At 39.7% G+C, this 24,517-nt stretch overlaps 1 protein-coding gene across 1 annotated transcript in view; it reads left to right on the forward strand.

Moving 5' to 3' along the window:
- LOC126354146 (low-density lipoprotein receptor-related protein 4) overlaps nucleotides 1–24,517 on the forward strand; it is a 765,275-nt gene that overhangs the window by 605,172 nt on the left and 135,586 nt on the right. Inside the window, exon 20 of the mRNA XM_050003556.1 lies at nucleotides 8,445–8,660. Coding sequence (XP_049859513.1) covers nucleotides 8,445–8,660 — 216 coding nt within the window. The remainder of the gene's footprint in view (nucleotides 1–8,444; nucleotides 8,661–24,517) is intronic.

Here is a 24,517-nt window from a genome sequence, read left to right on the forward strand (position 1 = left end):
CCATATCAAAATCAGTGTTCAGCAGGGATGTGAGATTTTTGAGATAGGCTCTTGCAACTTCAACTCTCTATAGATAATACTACAAGGGTTATTTAGAAAGTAAGGAATGATCAGTTATGAAACGGAAACCACAGTGAAAATCCAATGAAGTTTTGCATAGGTGTGTTGGACAGTATCTTTAGTATGCCCATTGATCATGTTATGTCATTCTTTGCATTTCTGAGCACACAGGAAGCACATAAAGATACATAGAACAATAGTGTCTCCCACCCAGTACAAGGGCCTCGTGAGAAATTTTGCCTAAAGCTCTACAGGCAACATTACATAACTGTCAAGCGTTTTCTTCTTCAAGACAGTTCTCAGCCACATTCTGCAGTGGCAATGAAGAGACACCTGCATTGTCTTCAATTGGAAATGTTTGATTACCCACAATATAGCCCATAATTGTCTCCCTCTGAGTTTCATCTCTGCTCACATGAACTGCTGGCTGTGAAGACAACATTTTGGCACAGACAACAAGCTGTAGTCCAGTGTAGAGAATTGGCAGAAAGCACTGGTGACTTCCTTCTATAACAAGGGTATTGAAAAGTTGGTATAACGCTAAAACAAATGTCTAAGTTAATCGGCGACTATGGAGGTAAATAGTTGGAAGTTGTAGCTAACTGTTGCAAATAAAACAGCTTTGATTTTCACTGTGGTTTCCAATTCACAACCTATTGTTCCTTACTTCCTGAATAGCCCTTGTATATTAAAGGACTTCTTTCCATAACAATTAATTCACATTAAATTACAATTCTAAAGATAAATTGAAATCATCAATAACAACAGTTTTATTCACTCACATTTTATGGATTTCAGTCATATCAACTAGTACTTACCAAAAAATGTCATTTCTTGCATCACGTAAGTAGTACAATTATGGCTGTACATAATTTTGTTGGACATCTTCATATTTTCACAGCACAATGATTGTTTCATAAAATTTCGTGTGTGCAGTCACTTAAATTTCACTTCTTCTGATATTTCAACTGTATACCATCCAGCCATCCTCAGGTGAGCAATGTGACTAATGCTCCAGCACTTGCTCCATCCTTTTAAACACAAGAACCATGTCACTGCACATGTGGCTACAGATATGCAACGAGCCAGAGACATTGATCACCAGCAAAGAGGTACAACAGAGGCATGAAATTAGATCTGTGGCCATACATTCAATCCACATGATGATATTAGTGTTTCACTTCAAGCTTCACCATTGCTCCTTTCACTACTGATTCCAAGAAAGATGAAGTGGAGGCTGGACTTCTGACATTATCATACTATCAAACTTGATGATTTCGTATGGTATTGTCGTTATTTTGATTGTAACTTTCATATATATTCTTAGATTAAATTGATTGTTATGGAAGTGGTAGGGTATATGTGTAACGAATAAAATATCCCAGAAGCAGAAAGTATATGTGTAGGTACATTTATCTGAGGCAGTTAAATAAAGTGTCCAAAGTCACCACATGGATTGGAGTGATTTCGGACACATGTGTTTTTTAAATCTCTGTGCAAAGTTACAGTATATAGAGGGCAAATTCGGACAGTTACTGCCTTTTTTAAATTCTATATGCTTTTTATTTGATTTTTGTGACTTTTACACATTTTAAGGCAGCACTTTTTTATGAATAAGTGATAGGGAATGATATAATGAATTTTATATATTACAGATAAGTCTTTATTTTGCAAGAATTTAAATAAACACTCTTTATTCACTTCTGCATGAGCTCATTTAATATTTTTGTTTAAGCAGACGGAAAGATCTTCTGACTGTTGTTTGAGGAATAAATGGACCCATTCTTCTCCTGGCAAATTATTATGAAATTTCTCCTCTTTTCAGCCAGATTTACCAAGGTAGCCTTTAACTAAATATCTCATATCCAATTTAGTGAAGGGAAATCCCCAATCTGCAGCTCTCAAGATACCTTGCTTCAACATTTCTTCTTCTTTTTCTTCTTCTTCTTCTTCTTCTTCTTTATTTAGCACTGGCTGTCCTCCCTTTTTTCCCCGGATGTGCTTCTTGCACTTTATTTTATAGGGTTGATTTACATATACCATTCAAATCAAATTCTTTTCTGTACAATAATTTACCACTTTGAATATCATGGACAGCTTTATCTAAAAGTTCTGGGTTGTAATTACACCGTACTGTAGCACCTCTCGTGCTCTTATGCGTTCTTGGCATTGTCCGAAATCACCCCACACAGTACATAGTTTTACAAAAACCATTGTTATTTTATAACCTTGCATGAGAAACTCGATAAACTTATACAGAAATTGTCTCAATGCTGTTAACTACTGAGCGCATCAACAATTACGGTTACAATAACTTCCTGCTCGGCACAACAGTAGAAAGTTTCCACTTTACAATAATGTATGGATTTTTAATACTGAGACTGTTCATCAATTATTCACCTAGGTAAACAATTGACACAAAATAAAAATTGTGGAAAGTAATAAATGCAATCTTGCACTTAAAATAACTGGCGCAAGGACATTAAAATAAGTAACTCTTTGTTTCTATGCAGTAGCAAAGAGCAAATAAGCCATACTGTCCGAATTCGCCCCAGTGTCCGAAATCAACCCGTTGGATGGTGCATCATAAAATACCCAGCGTCAGTACAGTGCTCTGCCACTTCCAATTTATTAGGTTGTAAGAACTATGTGAACCTTTGGTGCTCTGTACATCTCTCATGGACTGTGCGTATCATCTGTTCGATGTATGAATGACCACACTCACAGAGGATCTTGTAAGCCCCAGGCTTCTGAAGCACCAAATCATCTGGCCTTCCAGTTTTGGTTGTTTTGGTATGATGCAAAGATTATGTCACTTTGGGATATGCAATGCAATGGAAACCTACCCATATGGATTTATATTTACGTGCAAATAGCTGCCACCATCCTTTGCAGACAATGAGCATTTTCAGAACTCTGGTACACAGAGCACATGCCATTGCTGATAAGAGCAGTGTGGAGGACAAGCTTCTACACTAGAGAAGAGTTTTTGAAGCCAGTGGATGCTCTCCACAGCTAATACATTAGGCCCTACAAATGAAACCAACAGTGGGCCTAAGGAATACAGAAGAAGGCATGGAAAGTTTTAAATCTATGACTATTCTGCCATACATTGGAAGCCTATTATCAAAAATAGGGCACATCCTCAGAAAATACAAAGTGAAAGTGATTTTTCACCGTCCGCCAAAGACAGCAGCACTCCTGGGTTCCGTTACAAGATGATTTGGTGCTTCAGAAGCCTGGGGCTTACAAGATCCTCTGTGAGTGTGGTCATTCATACATCGAACAGATGATACGCACAATCCATGAGAGATGTACAGAGCACCAAAGGTTCACATAGTTCTTACAACCTAATAAATTGGAAGTGGCAGAGCACTGTACTGACGCTGGGTATTTTATGATGCACCATCCAACGGGTTGATTTCGGACACTGGGGCGAATTCGGACAGTATGGCTTATTTGCTCTTTGCTACTGCATAGAAACAAAGAGTTACTTATTTTAACGTCCTTGCGCCAGTTATTTTAAGTGCAAGATTGCATTTATTACTTTCCACAATTTTTATTTTGTGTCAATTGTTTACCTAGGTGAATAATTGATGAACAGTCTCAGTGTTAAAAATCCATACATTATTGTAAAGTGGAAACTTTCTACTGTTGTGCCGAGCAGGAAGTTATTGTAACCGTAATTGTTGATGCGCTCAGTAGTTAACAGCATTGAGACAATTACTGTATAAGTTTATCGAGTTTCTCATGCAAGGTTATAAAATAACAATGGTTTTTGTAAAACTATGTACTGTGTGGGGTGATTTCGGACAATGCCAAGAACGCATAAGAGCACGAGAGGTGCTACAGTACGGTGTAATTACGACCCAGAACTTTTAGATAAAGCTATCCATGATATTCAAAGTGGTAAATTATTCTACAGAAAAGCATTTGATTTGTATGGTATACGTAAATCAACCCTATAAAATAAAGTGCAAGAAGCACATCCGGGAAAAAAAGGGAGGACAGCCAGTGCTAAATAAAGAAGAAGAAGAAGAAGAAGAAGAAGAAAAAGAAGAAGAAATGTTGAAGCAAGGTATCTTGAGAGCTGCAGATTGGGGATTTCCCTTCACTAAATTGGATATGAGATATTTAGTTAAAGGCTACCTTGGTAAATCTGGCTGAAAAGAGGAGAAATTTCATAATAATTTGCCAGGAGAAGAATGGGTCCATTTATTCCTCAAACAACAGTCAGAAGATCTTTCCGTCTGCTTAAACAAAAATATTAAATGAGCTCATGCAGAATGCTGGTGTTGGTGCCAGGTTGATGTCGATGGGCATCTCGCACTGCAGAGATGACTGTGCTGCCAGATGTGACATCTGTAACTGTGACAGTGGCTGCTGCATGACCTGGCTGTATGCTGGATCTGTGAACGAAAAGTTGATGGCAGAATCTCCCAAGTGGATTGGTTCAGATGCCGTCTGTGCAAACCCATTGGACTGTAGATGATGTAGGTGGAATGGAACAGCACCTCAAACACCTCTCTCCATTCCCATTTGCAATCCCTGCCAACACATGAAGCAACACTGTTGCTGAGGCCAAAACTGTGAATCAGAAGGAGGGGCATAAAGTCTTCCCATGTGTGAGTGGCTCACAGATTGTCCATCTGTGATTTGAAGATCCTTACAAAGTGTTCAGCATCATCATACGACTGCAGATGAATATCCACTGTCTGCACAAAACTGTTCAAACCTCAAGATGTGAACTGTGGCGCATTATCTGATGCCATCTGTCAGGTAAACCTTCAACGTAGAACATTGACATATGAGTTGATACTGTGCTGATGGATGTGGTAGACTTCATTGGAATGATAAAGGGAAACTTGCTAAGTGCATCGACAATCACTGGCCAGCATATGTTCCAGTATGGCCTAGCTAAATCTATGTACAGATATTTCCAAGGTCCGTCAGGATGTGGCCACACAAAGTACCACTGTGTGGGAGTGGATTAATACTCTGCACACATTGCACACTGTGAAGTCATGGCCTCAATTTTTGAATCCCTCCCTGGTAATGTACAATGGTGCCTTCCCAACTGCTTGATGAGAACAATATCCCAATTTCCTTGGTGCAACAACTGAAGAATTTCATGCTGGATAGGTTGAGGGACCATGACTCTTACATTACCATTGTCAGTGTGCATCAGGAGGTTGCCCATCTGTACAGAGATGGCACACTGATGAGCAAAGTAGCAATGAACCACCAGGAGGTGGATTTTCTTGAGACTCCGCAGTCACCCACAGCGAACAAACTCGAGCACCATCTACAATGTGGGGTCTGATTCCATCTTGTGTGTCAAAAGGTGGAATGTGACTAGAAAATCTTCCAAAAGACATGTTTCTTCTGGATCAATGTGATGACTGGAGTCCTTGGAGGAATCAGACGCAACATTGGAGCTAGTAGGGAGCCTCAATAGGGGGTCAGTGTTGAGTGTTTGGTAGTGGGCCAATATGACAACTTGTATTGATAATTGGACAAGAGAAGGGCCCACTGTTGTAAATTCTGTGCTGTGTGTGCTGGGACAGGCTGGGAGGACCCAAACACAGCCATCAATGGTCTGTTGTCTGTAACCAGAAAAAAGCGGCAGCCGCACAGATGTTGATGGAAGTGCATGACCCCATTGATGATAGCTAACACCTTTTCAAGCTGGCTGTAGTTAGTGTTAGGCCTTGGTCAATGTCTTTGTCATGATCACAATAGGCCTTTCATTGGAGACCACTTAGTGTGACAATACTGTACCAGTACCATAAGAGGAGGCATTTACTGCAAGAATGACAGGCTTGTTGGGGTCGATCATGTAGTAGTGCATCTTTCAGCCACTAGAAAGTGGTCTGACAATCAGCCAACCATATGAATAGAATGCCCATGTAGTATAACCAATTTAGAGGTGCCACGATCTGAGTAGCATTTGGGATAAAATGGGTGTAATAGGATAGCTTCCCCATTAGAGCTCACAATTCTGATACATTTGTTGGCAAATGGCCACTTAGCTCAACTCTGAGGGATGGATTCCATGCGCATTAATCACATGGCCTAGATACTCAATTTCAGTGAGAAAGAAGGAACAATGAAAACAGTTGCATGTCAGCCTTGCTTTGGACAACACTTGGAAAAACACTTCTAAATTCTGTAGGTGTTCTGCTGGCATATGACGCTTTGGACAACACTTGGAAAAATGTTTCTAAATTCTGTGGGTGTTCTGCTGGCATATGACCAGAGACAACTATATCATTCAAATAGTTTGAACAAGGAGGCACTTGTGAGGTCAAGATACCTTTTAAAATAGCTGGGACGGAAGTGCTATCACATGGTAACCATTGAAACCAGAATTATCGCGTGTGTGTGTTCATAACAAATATCTTCTTTGACTCTTCATCTAAAGGCAGCTGCAGTAGGCCTCCCAGACATCAGTTTTCGAAAAAAAAAGACCCTGACTTAATTTGTACATCAAATCGTCAACCTGGGCAAAGGAAAAGAATCAACATTTTGTGACTTGACAGTTGATTTAAAGTCTGCACACAGTCTCAACCTGCCGACAGTTTAATAAGGACCATCAGGGGTAATGTCCAACACTGATTTGATGACATCACTGTCCTGCAGTCACTGCAATTCTGCAGCTACTCAGCCCTCTAATGCATGAGGTACAAGATAAGCATGAAAAAACTTTGGCTCTGCATTGTATTTCAGTGTCACATGGGCCTTGACTAAACTATCATGGAACAGAGAACTGCACTTGTCACATAATGTATTAATATTGGCCAGATAAATTAATTTCTATTACATTACCATGAACTGACAGTCTGAAAAGGTCAAAGCTACCAATGCCAATATGTTAGTAGACTCATGAGAGTGCCACACTTGAAATAACACTGCTTTAATAGAACCACGAAACATGACTGGTAAACTGCACGCTCCAAGCATTGGAATAGGTTGCCCCTTGTGTGCTGACACTGAGTTACGTTGTTACTGAAGCTGTGGGCTATGTAACCATTCATATGTAGCGTGGTTGAGCAATGTAACAGTAGCACCAGTGTTTAACTGGAAATTAACACACTCCTTGAACACACACACAACTGAACATACAACTTATTCGACTGTTGATTGATAAGTTCAGAGTTTGTGTCCTGGTAATCTGACAAAACAACAACAGGACTGGCATACCGTTGTGCAGCAGACACAACATACATCTCATTAGAATAACTGTCTGACATTAAATGTGAAAGATGTTTAGCACCATCTGCACTTAGTGGCCTTGTTTGCCACATGTAAAACACTTGGCTTTGCAGCAGAGGCAGTGTGCCTTGTCAAGTGTTTGAAAGCAAAGTGGGCAGGATTTCCGTGATTGTGTGGGCTGTACCGTGGCATGACGGTGCGACTGGTTCACAAGTGACCTATATGTCGGGCGACGTCTGACCTGACAAAGGGAGGAGGGGGTGGGGGGTCAAAGTTGGTCCCTGAACTGTCTAACTGTCTTACTCACGATAACAGATATTGGTGTGCTTAAAAATCATGTTCAGTCACATTGACAGTGACCTGTGACTCACTAATTGAAAATACAGTACTGAGGTCATGGTTTGGATTCTTTAGTACGGCAGCACAAATATGGGACTCAGTTCTGTTACCATTTGGTTGTATGACTGTTCCGGTTGCTGTTTTAATCTGAAAAACTTACAATGAGCAGCCACTACATGCACTTGTGATTTAAAATGATTTGACAGTTTGTCTACTAATTTGTCGTAGGGGACCTCATGAGCTTGGCAATCTGGAAACCGTTTTACTACCAACTTTAGTACATCGGAGCCTATGGTGTAGACATCTGACGGCAATGTACATTTTACTTCCCAAAGCACTAATACAATATAAAGAAACAAATATTTCTGAGGGTCTGACAAAGCAGCCATCTGTTTTACAGGTTTGATTTTTGGTTTTCTTCATGGAACACCCTATTACTTTATATTTTTACTAGGCTCACTTCTGCACATCATCCAACATCTGTCCACTGTAGTTAGACACTATCTGGGAAAACTCTACTGCATCCCTCAAACTGCCACCTCAGTGCTATCAGAAGGACCTTAAACAGAAACTGACAACAAATCTTCTCCAGATGAATGGATTTAAAAAAAATCTTCATGTTTGAGACTCAACCACATTTTAAAATATGTATGTCTGTCAATTCTACCTTTGATACTCCTGTTATGTAGCTGGTAAGTTAATGTGAGTATTATATGAGATGGATACCTTGTTATTAAATTCAGTGAAATTAGAGGGGGAAAGTGTGTTCTTATTTTCAGGTTTTTTGATAACTTAAGAATCACAAATAACAGCATATCTTACAATTACAGGAGGCTACATGTACTGGAGTGACTGGGGTGAAGTCCCAAAAATTGAACAAGCAGGAATGGATGGCTCAGACAGATCAGCTTTAATCACACAAAGACTTATTTGGCCAAATGGATTAGCAATTGACTATGCCCGAGGTCGTTTGTATTGGGCAGATGGAGGAACAAAGGCTATAGAGTATGCTTCACTTGATGGAAGTGGAAGAAGAGTTCTGATAAGTTAGTATATTTATGTTGTTTCTACCTTTTGTGCCAATTTAGACTGCCATGGTTTTCAGATATTCTCCATGCATTTTTCATAATGAAAACATATGAGATGTTTTTATAGGTCTGCACAATGCTTTTTTGCATGTTAGTGATAAAAATATCTAAACAGTCTTATCTTGTGCTCAATTATTATATTGGCTGTGAACTTGTGGTGTGATATTCATTTATTCATTGTGTTCCATAGTACTACTGATGGTGTCTTTATTGTATACTTTAGCTCTGAAATTATTTCAGTATTACATATACTTCTCAAGAGAGTTCCCTGAATCTACAGTGCAGGCAACATGAAGGAAGAACTTAAAGAGCTCTGTACCACATTCACAGCTAGCAGAACATTGAAAAAAATCATCAGCAGAATCATATCCACAAAGAAGAAGAGTGACAAGACAAGGAGGTGTAATAGCAGCATTCACTCTCCTATTACATGTGCACTGAGTCACCAAGCATGTGAGGAAAATTCTTCTCGGAGTGGTCATTAAATTGATCTGTCAGAATAGCAACAAAATTACATTCTGAGGCCCACAAAGATGCCATTTCGTGCTACTCTCACTAGGTATTTATGATGTCAGTTGTGGATGCTGAGTAGTTTACATTAAAAAGACTGGGTGACATATCAAAATACAGCAGAAGGAGCATCACGTATGACTCAACATCATAAATTCTGTCATAGAAGACCAAAATGAGTGTGATAAACATATAAAGTTCGAGGAGGTTTATGTGCCAGGTAGGTAGCCCCTTAGCTTCAAAGGAAAGGTGTGAGAGAAAATTAGAAGATGGTGGCTCACCAACATGATTCACAATGATGGTTATGAGCTTCCATTGTCTTGGCTGCCAGCTGTAGCCAGCATAAAAATGGACTATGCTCACAAGGCTGCTCATTGGGCATCCCTGAAGACATGTCTGTGAAAGGCACACAATATACTTACCTATTCTAACTGCCACCAAACACCATGGGAGCCACACTACATCACAGAAGCAATTCTGTCCTGATTTGGCTTTGTGGACTAAAAAATGTCTTACCAATAACAATTAATAAACATCATTAGCTCCCTTCTACTCTACTCCAGGTATCTAATAAAATGATGATTGGAAGGAATTATTAAGTTGGTGCATAAGTTTGCAGCATTTTTGTTTTGAATATTGGTATTCTGGTTACTGTGGGTTCATTTATTGACTATCATTTTTTCTTGTAGTTCACTGTTGCTATTTGAGTTTACACATCCTGGTCAGCCAGAACATTATGACCACCAACCTACTATTGAAATAAACCCATCCAGGAAATAGCAGCTTCACCTAACTGGGAATGACTGCTAGTTCAAAATAGTTCAAATGGCACTGAGCACTATGGGACTTAATATCTGAGGTCATCAGTCCCCTAGAACTTAGAACTACTTAAACCTAACTAACCTAAGGACATCACACACATCCATGCCCGAGGCAGGATTCGAACCTGCGGCTGTAGAGATTGGGCGGTTCTGGACTGAAGCGCCTAGAACCACTCGGCCACAGTGGTCGGCGACTGCTAGTCACATACATTCATGGTGCATATAGTATCAATAAGCATGCTGTCTGTGTGCAGAATGGGGGAGCATGTGATCTCTTTGAGTTTCACCGAGAACAGATTGTGATGGCCCTGAGGGTCGGCATGAGCATTTCAGAAATAGCATGACTTGTCAGGTGTTCGAGGAGTGCTGTGGTGAGCATATTCATGAGATGAAACCATGTCCAGATGTTAAGGGGTTAGGCGGCCACTCGTCTTTACAGATGTCAGACCTTGTAGGCTGGTCAGACTGTTAAAACAGAACAGGCAGCGAACTGTGGTGGAACTGACATCAAACTTTAATGCTGGGCAGGCTATAAGTGTGTCTGAACACACAGTGCACTGAACACTCCTAAAAATGGGCCTCCGATCTGACAACCCTTGTATGTGTCAATATTAACACCACGAAATTGGCAGGTATGACTGAGATGGGCATGTGACTTTGGCACTGGACATTGGCACAGTGCCAGAGCATTGCATGGTCCGATGAATCCCAATACCTTCTTCATCATGCTGATGGGAGGGTGTGAATCCGTTGCCTTCCAGAGGAACAGCTCCTTGGCACCTGTACTACAGGAAGGTGATGGCAGTCCCACTATGCTCCAGGGAACATTCACGTGGGCATCCACATGTCCAGTGGAGCTTGTCAAAGCACCATGGCAGCCAAGGAGAGTCATACATTGGTTGCAGACCACGTACACCCCTTCATGACGATCATGTTTCCTGATGGCAGCAGCATTTTTCAACAAGATAATGCACCATGTCACAAGCCGAGGAGCATGATGGAGTGGTTCGAGGACACAGTGGCAAGTTCCAATTGGTGTGCTGGTCCCCCAACTCACCAGATCTGAACCCGATCATACGCATCTGGCATGTGACTGAATGTGCTATCAGAGTTTATCGCCCCACTCCCCAGAATCTATGGGAATTAGGTGACTTGTGTGTGCAAATGCTGTGCCAATTCTCTCCGGTGACCTACTAATGCCACACTGCTTCCATGCCATGATGCGTTACTGCTGTTATTCATGTCAAAGGTCGACATACCAGCTATTAGGTATGTGGTCATAATGGGTTCTGGCTGATCAGTGTATTGTCATTTTGTCATTTGGAGACTGTGTAGAGATGTAGACACTACATAATAGAATGCCAAGTGAAGAAATTGGAACATTTCTGATGTCATCTTCTGTTCAAGTTCAGTAGAGGGGTAACAGTAGGAGAGACAGCCAGAACCATTTGCACTGTATATAGGAATAATGTCATTGGACAGAGCATGACGAGAAAATGTTTTTCCCATTTTAAGGAGATTGTTTTGACGTTGGTGACTCTCCAGTTTCAGAAAGACCTGCTGGGTTTGATGAAGATTTATAAACACATTAATCGACAATGATCCACGTTATTGTACTCAAGAACTGGCAAAGGTGTCACATTTGCATGTGGTGGGGAAGGTTCAGAAATCGAGTGTATGGATACCACATGTTGTAAGTCAAAATCACAAAAATCATTGGGTGCTTCTCTGCTTACTTATCATTAATTGACTCGTGAACAACACCGACCATTCCTATCCTGTATCATTACTGGTGATGAGAAATGGTTTTTTTGTGCTAACATAAGGAAAAGAAGACAGTGTGCAGGGTAAAAATCATAGAGGAAGACAGGGTGACCAAGAGATGTATACACTAAGCAGATTCAGAAGGATGTAGATTGCAATAGTTACTCGGAGATGAAGAAGCTTGCACAGGATAAAGTACCATGGAGAGCTGCATCAAACCAGTCTCTTGACTGAAGACCATAACAACAACAACGACAACAAAGAAAAGAATGGATTGGTTGAGCTGAAACAAAGCACCAACTCCCCATACAAAAACGTGTGTGCACCCACAAAAGATAATGTTATGCATCTGGTGGAACAGCAACAGTGTGATGCACTACAAATCACTCCCCCAAGGTGTAATCATAACTGCTGATATTTATTGTCAACAACTGAGACATTTTGCAAACACAATCCAAGAACAACGAGCTGGAAGACAGTGTCAAGTGATGCAAGTCCATGATAATACCCATCTGCATACTGCTAGACTGACAAAAAAACACTATACAAGAGCTGGATTGGGAAATCATTCTTGCACCTACCTTATTCACCTGATCTTGCTGTCTCAGATTTTCACCTTTTCCATTCTCTATTGAACAACTTTCAAGAAACTTCCTTTCTAGATGAAAATGCACTCCAAAAATTGCTTTATGAATTCTTAAAAATTGCTTCACGAGTTCTTCACTTCAAAACCAAATCACTTCTGCACTTGCGGAAATGAAAAGTTACTCCAGCATTGGCAGACTGTTGTAAATAGTGAAAGAGAATGTATTATTGATGACTACAGTCTCTGTTAGATGTATCTGTTGTGCAAACTAATGGAAAAACACTACAAACATATTCACCAATCCAATATAATGGCAGGAGTGAAGACATTAAATCAGAGGTAAAGTTACGTTTCTCTGGTAGTAGTAAATATCGTGATAAAGACCACCTGCAACAGTAGCCAAAGCATTGGTACTGCATTTCACAACATAACCCAATCTGTAATCCAGAAGACTATCATGGAAAGTGACTATTGCCTCAGAAGCTTGGAACCTGTATTGCATGTCCAGTATCAAGAAATCCTACATCTGTATCGTCAGCTAAAAAGTATTTTACACTCTATTTGTGGAATAAATGAGGGAAGAAAGACTGTTATATGCTGCTTTGTGAGCTGATGTTAGTCTAATATTATATACACAGTCACCATGGGAACAATATGTGGAAGCATAGTATCAGTTTCCAAGAGTAAACTGATTTCCAAAATCTGTCAGTTTGTTCAACATTATTTCGACATTTTTTACTTGAGTAGAATTCCAGTAAATGTCATACAAGAATTTTATAAGCAGTCTTTTTGTAGTCACATTAAATTTTTTCTGTTCCTTATCATTGAAGGATGATTAAACAACTTTCATTTAATACATATGAAGAACTCATGGAGTTTTACCAGGCAACAATAAATGCTGGGAATCATCATGTCATAATGTTTGCTTTGAACTACTCTTTTGTGTCTTGATCAGTTTTTATCACTTATGCTCCTTATATTATACAGCACCTGTACGTTCCTGATCATTATAGCACTATCTATGTAATCGGAAAGATGTAGTGCTCTTTTTTATTTCTCCCGTTCATGACTCGATTTTGATTTGTATATAATAAAGTTTATATGACATTCAAAGTTTTGTGATCTTGCAGTTATGCAATTAAATTTAATTACAAACCACACACATCAATTGTATACTAAAAATACATAACTTTTACATTGCAACATTTTCATTATCTTTCATCAAATGTGATGAACACTGACGTAGAAATTGAAATGTTATGGGTAGCCCAGATACACCTAAAACACACAGTTTTGGCTGGACGATGTGGTGGTGTGTTTTGACCATTAGTGGAGCCAGTTTGACTTTGCCTTCTTCAGTACTGATGAGATTGAGCACAGTTATGAGATAGCTGCTTTCAGTGAGTGAATGGCCACAGTGGTGCAGGATATTTTAGCTGCATGTTAAAATGTGTTAAATTTCATACTTCCAGGCATGTAGCTATGAATCACTTTTACCAAACAGAAATTAAATGCCTCACAAAGCTACAGCATACTGAAGAATTTGTTGAACTTTACACACCACAGCTGTTTCATTATCTGAAAGTGTTTCTTGAAATGCAGTGACTGATAATATGCTAAAAAGCAGATGGTTACTACACTTATCAGAGGATACACAAAAAAATCCTCTGAGTATGCACCAGTAACCATAATATTCTGGCCAAACAGAACATTCTATGATGAAAATATATTTATCCATGTGTATTGCTACTATTTCTACTATTTAATTGAAGTGCTGCTGGCAGAAAACATTGAACTATCAAAAAGTCATCAAGCAGCAATTTTACTGTTTGCACACACAAGGGATCTATTGTTCCTTTGGGTATCTGTACATGATCCTAAAAAAGTACAATATATGGTGTCCCTGTGGTGATAAGATAGCTTAATATCTGAATAGTGCTGTACATTCTGTACATTGAAGACTGTGCATGGAAATTCTTTGGCAGCTTTCTTTTTTTTAATTATTATAATTATTTTATGATAGGTTTCCTCTGCATATTTTACCACATTCAATTAGATGACCCACTGACCCACAGTACACTTAGTAAAAAAGACAATGCTGAGAAAAACTGCAGAGTTATTGTATGACTATAGAGTGTCTGTAACACCACATTACAGCTACATGTAGGTTCATTTGTTTGATTGAACATGTTCATATTGACGTTATTAGTGGACTCCTGTTTTCAAATGTATATAGATACTGTTTGACAGCAGTTGATCACTTCTCGTACTGACCTGAGTCCTTTCCAGTGGCGGATACAACACCTGCAAATATCACAAAAACTTTCTTTCAAAGCTTGGTAGCACAATTCAGTGTACCACTTCACATTGGAATGGACTAAGACAGACAATTTAAATCTTAATTGTTCTACATGATATGAATCATATTTGGGCAGTCACTACCATTGGACTGCAGACATTAGTAGTGTACCTGCACTTCCAGTTAATAAAGTCATCCACTTCTCATGGCTCTGAACACTGGACTGAAAGCATACCCCTAGCCTTATCAGGCTTGGGGAAAGCCACCAGAAAAGACTCACATGCTACAACGGTTGGTCTAGTTGTGAGCAAATGCTAGAACAGAAGAGTTCTTTGCTGATGCATGAAATAATACTGTAGAACTGTTGGAATTCATGCAGCAGTTGCATTCACAGACTTTTAAATTACAACTGCCGTGTGGGATTAGCCAAGCTGTCTGAGGCGCTGCAGTCATGGACTGTGTGGCTGGTCCCGGTGGAAGTTTGGGTCCTCCCTCGGGCATATGTGTGTGTGTGTGTGTGTGTGTGTGTGTGTGTGTGTGTGTGTGTGTGTGTGTGTTTGTCCTTAGGATAATTTAGGTTAAGTAGTGTGTAAGCTTAGGGACTGATGGCTTTAGCAGTTAAGTCCCATAAGATTTCACACACATTTGAAAAGATTTTTAAATCATAACTGTCTATGCCAAAGGAATATGGGCTCATGCGCCATTCAGTTTGTAAGACCTATACAATTATTCAGAAACATCATGTTTTGTGATTCCACCTGGAAGCCATTTCAACACCATACTGACAAAACTTGCTCATTAGAAGGAAAAAAAAAGAAAAGAAAAACACTGAATGCATTTGTAAATAAACCTATTGCCTTAACACTGTTCGTGCCTTTTTTGTATACACTGTCGAATTAAGTTTTTTTCCTTGTTCCATTAAATGAGTCAATAGTAGTCCTTCGCCATCCAAAGGATAGTGACCATAACCTTTTTTGACAAAATGTGTGGCAGCATTTCACCACAAGTTCTCTTGCCGCTTGCCTTGCTGTGAACCTATTTTATATACTGCTATTTAATCTCTTATTTCACATACAGAAACTGTCTCATAACACTGGACAAAAAATTGTTAAATTTGCCTACATACCATAGGAAATACATGAACTCTTAATTCATTCTGTTTATTCTTATGATTTTCAGCAAGAAATTTGGGTGCCCAGCCAACACAAAACTTGCAATAACCTTATCTGTCAATTAGCATGCCATACAAAAGCCTTAATGAAAAAGAGTAAACACCTCAATAAGTTTTTGGTCTTAAATCGATCAGTAAATATTTTATTCATTTTTCTGCAGATGTTCATCAGTAACCATATATTGTGTGGTTATGCATTTCATTTTGTCTGTCCTTAACCACGTAATACTGTTGTCTCACACCACTGTAGCACTGTCTCTGTATATTAAACAAATGTTTTCATGAATAGCTCTGGTTTTCCTATCATTCTAAGATTGCTGCACAGTCAATAAGATTACAGGTTATAACAGTATAGTCAAACTGCTTTGCTGATGTATTCATACAGTTATTTATTGGATATTGTATACTACTCTTTATGTATGCTTTTAAAATATTTAGATACATGCCATACAATTGATGAAAAAGAGACCACATATTGCTCAAACAAGATGACGTAACTTGGTTTGAGATTAATGATACTGATGATTATGGTGAGGTATATAACAATAGGAGGCATATACACATGCTGTGAAGCACTTACAGTGATGCATTGATCCATACACATTTTGTGTTCCATCAATTCCATTATGAATTTACTGGATTCTTTCTGTTGTCATTCGTGGTAGGTGGACATTTATCATAGTACAGCTCTTGCTTGATAATATAGACAGGAGAAGTGATGTTTGCTCTGATGGTGAAGCAAAACTTGTTACGGATTCTGTTGGATTCCATTTGAGCATGATAGCTGTTCCAAGCACAGTGACTTTATGTCTATTCTTTATGGCTGGTTTCCTTTTAAAAATCCTGTAGCCCTCTGATTCAAGTGTGTTTTCGTCTCCGTATCTGGTTCCTGAAGAGCTAGTATGAGTCTGTGTAATACATCCATCAGTTGTTGTAAGTTTCCCAGTCATTAGTAAAGTGTTGATGTTCAGTTTGCCTAGCAGATGGTTTTTCCTAGGCTGTATATGAGAAGTTCTAGGAAGCTCTGAGTCCTCCTTATATGATGCTCTAGGCTCTCCAGAACCTGATGGCTTAGTTGCACCTCTGTTTCCAGTGACGAAGGGTTCTTTATCTCCTGGAATACTTCTCCGTTCAGTCATTCCTTGGTTGAAAGTAAGTTAGTAAGGGGTGTTAATCCCTTATGGGATGTTGCATCTGTGATTTATTCACCAGATGGGTCTTAACAGGCTGCACAATGTGGAAATGGATGTCTTTTGTAACTGACCATTTGGTAACAGATGCTACTGATTTTCACAGCAGTCATCAATATGTAAACAGATGCTGACCTTGTAACACTTGTTGTATGTCAGATGCAACATGGGTTTTTGCTCTTCTTGGTGTGTTGCTTTTACCAGTAAATCCGTCATATTGAGGTTCCCCTCTCTGCCTTTGCTCCCATTGAGGTATCACTGTCAGGAGAAGATTAGTTAGTCATCTTCTTTCCCATTGAGATTAATATCTTCATCCACCCCAGAAGCTGTTAATCTTATAGAATTTGCCAGAAGATCACGTGAATTCATAGTGAAGTGCAGCATTACTCTTTGGTGACAAGTGCACGATAAAACTTTCTTTACTCTTTGATTTTTATCACTTTTTTTTTTTTTTTTTTTTTTTTTTTTTTTGTAGTGACATAGATTTTTCATTTCACAGTGTTTGAGCTTAAAAATAAAAAGTTATTTCCTAACTGTTTCATTGAATCTTTTTAGCAGACAGAGGTAAGCTGTAGTTGGCTAAAGTGTTGACCCCATAAATTGAATTCCATTGTAGACGAAGAAATGCAGCACCGTTCAATATCATCTGCCAAAGAGTTGGCATGCCTACATGACAAACAGAGTACTATGGATTGGGAGAACACTTTGTTGAAGCACACCGAAGATTTATGACCCAACACTGAAAACCAGAAAAATGCTGCAGTGAGCTTTTCTATTGCAGCAAGGAATGACCGTTTGGCGGATAACACTAGCAAGATGAAAATACGCCCACTGCAGTTCATTCCTGATAAACCTGAATTATGGTGTGCAATGCTTGATCTGAATTTCTAGCACCACAGCATTGTAAATGAAGATAACAAATTTATGATCACTATTAGTGGACCTGACAATAAAACAGTAATGATCACTGCATATATAATACTCTGCCCACCCACCATGCCAAAGTATGTGCATTTTAAACAGTTACTCCTTGAGCAGTTATGTTTGCCAGTGGAACAACATATCCAACAAGCACTACATGGTTAGAAGAGAGGAGATTAGCCCCCTTTCAGAATTTTAGCAGCATCTGCGAAGCTTAGTTGATGACACTGAGTTGCCAGATACAACACTGCAATGTGTATGGCTCATGCATTTGCTAGAGGCAGTTAAAATAACTGTGCTACTGTCTGACAGACACGAAATTTCATCATTGCTCTCAGTAGCCAACGAGGTCTATGCCTCATTAGATGCATGGCATACGCCGTTGGTGACATTTGAGAACAGCAATACAGACCTTCAGGAAGCTGCAGCGATATGACAACATCAAAAACTGGAAGTTACTCAACAGCTGGATCACATTGATGGCTTGCGGCAACTGATGTTGACATTGGTCGGAGGCAAGGCAGGCACATACAAGAAGAGTAAGGAAGATGGCAGCTTGTTTAAGGAGTATATCTGCTGGTACCACCATCACTTTGGAAACAAGGCAACATGGTGCACGTCACACCAAACGGCAACAGTAGCTGGCAATAGGTGACTCCAGTCATGAGTTTGAGCACGAGCACCTACCACTGCGAGGTGAGAGTGATGACAGGCAGCTACTGGTGAGTTACCTTTCTTCTTTACCCTCGCTTTCCCAAACACTTTTTGTCACAGATGCTAAATCTGGCCATACTTATGTAATGGACTCAGGGTTGGACGTTAGTGCAATGCCTGTTAGAAGTTGTGATGTGAAGCTTTCTCCATCTCAATCAAAGCTTACAGCAGCAAAACAGACTTCAGTAATGACTTACGGAAAATGCCATATAGATGTAGACCTCAGTTTCCAAGAACGTGTACCATGGACTTCTGTGATTGTTGATGTGTCAGACACAATATTGGGTACAGATTTCTTGTTTCATTATACAGTTGAAGTAGCTATTGGCTCATCAAGCATCTGCTGGGGTATGCAGTGCACTGAAGACACCGTAGAATGGGGTTATCTGCCTAGGTTTGATGAAGACGGTGTGACGCCAAATGTAGCAAACTGCGAATCTGTACCATGTGCACAACCAGTTAACCACATGTCATGGTCCATTACACCAGAACTACACCCTGTCAACCAGTGTCTCAATGCCTGTGCCAGTTAGCACTTGATCATTTCACTGCAGTGAAGGCAGAATATGAAGAACTGTTGCACTCAGAAGTTGTCTGTAGATCCAACAGCCCATGGCCATGGCCACTTCATCCAGTAAAGAAAGAAGCAGGACCTGAAGACCATCTGGAGACTACCGGGTGCTCAGTACCCATACCATACCCGATCGTTATCCGATACCACATATTAGGTATTTTATGCGTGTGCTAGCAGGTGCGACCATTTTTAGTGTCAATGATTGCCGGAAAGCATATCACCAAATACCAGTTTCAGCTGCTCATGTACCAAGACCACTGTCATGACACCATTTGGCTTATTCAGTTACCTCCGTAAGCCACTTGGTTTGAAAAATGCGCCACAAACTTGACAGCAGTTTGTCGATGATGTACTAAGAGGTTTACTGAACTGCTTTGCATACCTCAGTGACATCATGGTCTTTTCAGCATCCGAGAAATTGCATGAACTGCATCTAAAGACTGTTTACCGATGCATTAGTGCATATGGCAATGAATCAAAGTGTTTTCTATGACAATGTCTGGTGCCATTCTTGGGCTACTCCGTGACAGCACCTGGTATCAGCCCACTGCAAGATAAACTTCCCCTTATTGAGGAGACGGCTCACCCTGTCAATTACCACCAACTATGCCAGTTCCTTGGAGCAGTTAATTTCAATAGACAACATCAGCCTAATGCGGCAGCCATCCAGGCACCTTTGATATATGCACAAGCTGGCAAGTACACAGTGGGCAAATGGCCTTTGCAGTGACACTAGAGATGCCGATGGCATTCGATAAGGCCAGGCATGTCTACCTCAGGTAATCATGATGGCACACCTGGTTCCTCAGGCACAACTGGCAATTGTTGTGGATGCTAACCAGCAAGCCAGTGGTGCAGCTCTATACCAGCATATCAAAGGCCATTGGCAGCCCCCAGCCTCTTCTCCTGTATATTCATGTCCTCACAAGTTAAATGGAGTGCTTATGATAGGGAATTTCTGGCAATTTAAAAAACTGCCAGACACCTCCTGCCACAAATGGAATCCGGGCCATTCATGGTTTTCACAGACGATAAGTCAATTAATTTCGCCTTCAGTAGGAACAAGGATGGTTGCTCATTGTAACTATTTAGACAACTTCAATTCATTACCCAATTCATGACAGACTTGCAGTATATAAAAGGAGCTGAGAATGTCATGATGGATTTGCTGTTTCAGTTGCAATTGATCTCTCAGGCTTTTGACTACAAGGAGTTAGCTGCTGCGCAGGAGACAGACCAACAACTCACCAAATTCCATTGAAATAGTACATACTGATAAGTCACCGTTAAATGCAACCTTCTGGTGAATGTTTCCAAGTTTGGTGTGACATATCACAGGGAAAACTGAGACCTTTTGTACCTTGGAAACAGTGACGGCAATTATTGGACAGAATACATAGGCTGACTCACTGGGGAATGAACGCCAGCCTCAAACTGATGATGGACAGATTTGTGTGCCCCAATATAAATAAGGACTGCCAAAGTGAGGAAAAAACATGCTTAGATTGTCAGAGGGCCAAAGCTGGACAACAAATGCACAAAATCGTAGGAGACTTCCCACTTATGATGCAACATTTCAAACACATGCACTTGGATATTGCGGGACCTCAGTTGTCATTAGAAGGGTACTGTTACCTCGTTACTGCAGTGGACCACTTCACCAGATGAGCGGAGGTGGTTCCATTATCAGACATTTCCATGGAAATGGTAGCACAGGTATTTCTTTCATTGTGGATCGCACATTTCAGCTGCCCTTTACATGTCACCACAGACCAGGGGCATCAGTTTGCATCATCATATCACGACATACCACCCGACAAGCAATGGAATGATGGAACACTGGCATATGACATTAAAAGCTCCGTTAATGTTCCACACACTTTCTTGGTTGTCAGCTTTGCCACGGGTTTGTTGGGCCTTCATACAGCATTAAAAGCAGATTTAGGAGCATCCATTGCAGAATTGGTTTATGGTGAACCCTTACAACTACCCACAGAATTCTTTGCTGATCAGACAGAACTGCTAAATGAACTGCAGACAGTGCACAAACATATGGTCAGACTTAACTCAGCTGCTGTCTCAAGACATGGGACGGTAACTACATTTGTGCACAAAGATCAGTGGTCATTTACACATATGATGCTACAGATGGACACTGTCAAATCGCCACTTCAGCCCACATATTCTGGACCCTACATAGTTCTCTCCCAGTACAAACAAACCATGTATATAGATCAAAATCGTAAGAACCAAGTGGTATTGTTGGAACGTGTCAAACTACAAATATGTTACCAACCGAAGAGGTGTACACACTGAGCACAAAATGTCACCTTATGCACTTCTGGGCATGGATGGCACCATCTCGGAACCACAAGAGGAAGTGGTATCATCATTGCCAGCACTGGAGACTGAAGAAGTTCAAGTAATGCCTTCAGTACATGCGAGAGCTTGGTGTCAGGTGAAATACAAGTACCCCTACCGGGAGAGAATTCACAGTGACGTGAAGCATTATTCTGTGACAAAGAGTGCACAGACAACATTCTTTACTGTTTGATTTTTATTGCTATTCCTTGTATTGATGTAGATCTTTCAGTTCATGGTGTTTGGGCATAAAAATAAAAAGTTATTGTCTAACTACTTCACTGAATCTCTTTAGTGGACGGAGACAAGCTGCAGTTGGCTAAACTCTACCTTATCTCCCACATTGCTGACTAATTGGCTTCCTCTTTTTTCTTACCAAGGGACCAGTTATTATAAATAGACTGGTTGATTGCACATTTTTTATAAAACACCATTATGAAATTGTATTGCTTGCATTGACCTTCAATTTGAAACCCTTAGTTTCACATGAGTTTGATATTTCATAAACATATTCATAGTTTCTATTTCTCTACCAAAAATTCAGACTTATAGTTTGTATCAGTTTCTTCTGGTGAATTATTTCTTATTTGTTTTCTCAGTTCATAGATAAAAGTTTTGATGTCTACAACAGAAATATATGTTTTTATTGTTTTTACTGTGGCATTTGGTAGAACTGTACTAGAAGTCCTAAAGCAATGACCAGACATGAATGGGAGATACATATATATGACTCTGAACTGTAGACAGGAGGTATATATATTATATATAAAAGCATAAAACTTGCATCACAATATGCTAAAAATTATTTTTTAAGAAAGATGTACAATATACAGGAGAGCAGCTAGCAATGTGTTGTGTTTTCTCCTGTGTGTGTGTGTGTGTGTGTGTGTGTGTGTGTGTGTGTGTGTGTGTGTGTGTGTGCACTGTGAATTGGCTTTAACACCACGAGAAGGGAACACTTGTTGGCAGATTTGTCAGTGTAATGTGGTCTAAGTTACCTTTGATTCTTCTTCTTCCAGTGTAGCTGCATTGTAGCTTTTGTTCTAATGGTGTGGCTGCCCTGTTCCATGCCCATGCATGAACTTATTCTTTTTGACTTGAAGTTCAGGCAGGATGATGCTGTGAAAAAGTGTTTCACTACTTGCAGCTATTAAATGATGAACATGTCTTCAATGATAATCTGTATTGTTTCAACTATTTACATCTATTATGAGGACAGACCCAAATGTCAGTAACTTGCAAACGTACAGTTCAGTACAGGGAAAGGCATAACACCGGAAATAAATATAGAGTGTGGGGGAAAATCTTTAGCTAAAGTAGATTGTTCAAAATTTCTGGGTGTCTGTATTGATCAGATTTTAAACTGGAAGACAAACATTGACAATCTACTGAAACGATTGAGCTCAGCTACCTATGCTATTAGTGTCATTGTAAATTTTGGAGACAAGCATATCAGTAAGTTAGCTTACCATGCATATTTTCATTCGTTGCCTTCTTACGGAATCATCTTTTGGGGCAATTCATCACTAAGAAAGAACGTATTTATTGCACAAAAACGTGTTATCAGAATAAAGTCTGGGGCTCATCCAAGATCATCTTGTAGACAATTATTTAAAGAATTAGGGATATTGCCAGTAGCTTCACAATATATATACAGCCTAATGAAATTTGTTGTTAGTAACCCAGATCACTTCAGAATTAATAGCACAGTCCACAGCTACAATACTAGGAGACAGGGTGACCTTCACTACTGTTCATTGAATTTGACATTGGCACAAAAGGGGGTGAATTATACTGCCACAAAGATTTTTGGTCACTTGCCAAACAATATCAAAAGTCTGACAGACAACCAATCGGCATTCAAAAGTAAGTTAAGGGAATTCCTGAATGACAACTCCTTCTACTCCATAGATGAATTTTTAGACATAGGCTAAAGAAATACAGTAAGTATTAACAATTGTACCGTATATAAGTCTAACAAAGATTATTTGGGATAAATGAATCTTTTGTACTTTGACACGTTCCACATCATTACGAAAGAATCGTGTTCATGATCCATGGAACAAGTAATATAACTAAACTAAACTAACTAACTAACTAACTAAACACATTGGTCAATATGTCCAGTCACATCGAACTCGACTTAAAATCTAAGATTTAAAATCTTTATTTGTCTTGAGTGTTTTCATTGTAGCATGTCCATTTTCTCTGAGATATTTGTGACACATTCAAGGAGAGTATTCTTATTAGAAAGACCAGATAAGCAGTTGTTAACATCCCACTTAGTAAATGAATTGAATTCATTTACTTCTGGATGATGGATGTGGGAGAATTATGGGCAAATTTTAAACACACTGTAAATCATGCATTGGAGAAGTATGTGGCCAAAAAAGTAGATTACAGATGGAAAAGACCCACCATGGTTTAACAGTGCAATTCAGAGAATGCTCAGGGAGCAAAGGCAGTTGCACTCACAGTACAAGAAAGATCGGGAGAATGAGGACAGGCAAAAGTTAGTAGAGATTCAGCTGTTGTAAACAGAGCGATGCGTGAAGCATACCTTAGCAAAAGATCTTGCTGAAAACCTAAGGAAATCCTGGTCTTATGTAAAATCGGTAAGTGGGTTGAAGGCTTCCATCCAGTCACTCACTGATCTGTCTGGCCTGGCAATGGAAGACAGCAAAACAAAAGCTGAAATTTTAAATTTAGCATTTGAGGAATCTTTCACGCAGGAGGATCGTACAAACATACCACCGTTTGAGTCTTGTACATATTCCCGTATGGAGGACATAGCAATAGACATCCCTGGGGTTGTGAAGCAGCTGAGCGGGTTGAAAATAAATAAATCAGCAGGTCCTGATGGGATTCCAATTAGGTTTTACAGAGAGTACTCTAGTGCACTGG

Source organism: Schistocerca gregaria, chromosome 3 (genome assembly GCF_023897955.1).
Source record: "Schistocerca gregaria isolate iqSchGreg1 chromosome 3, iqSchGreg1.2, whole genome shotgun sequence".
Lineage (NCBI taxonomy): Eukaryota > Metazoa > Arthropoda > Insecta > Orthoptera > Acrididae > Schistocerca > Schistocerca gregaria.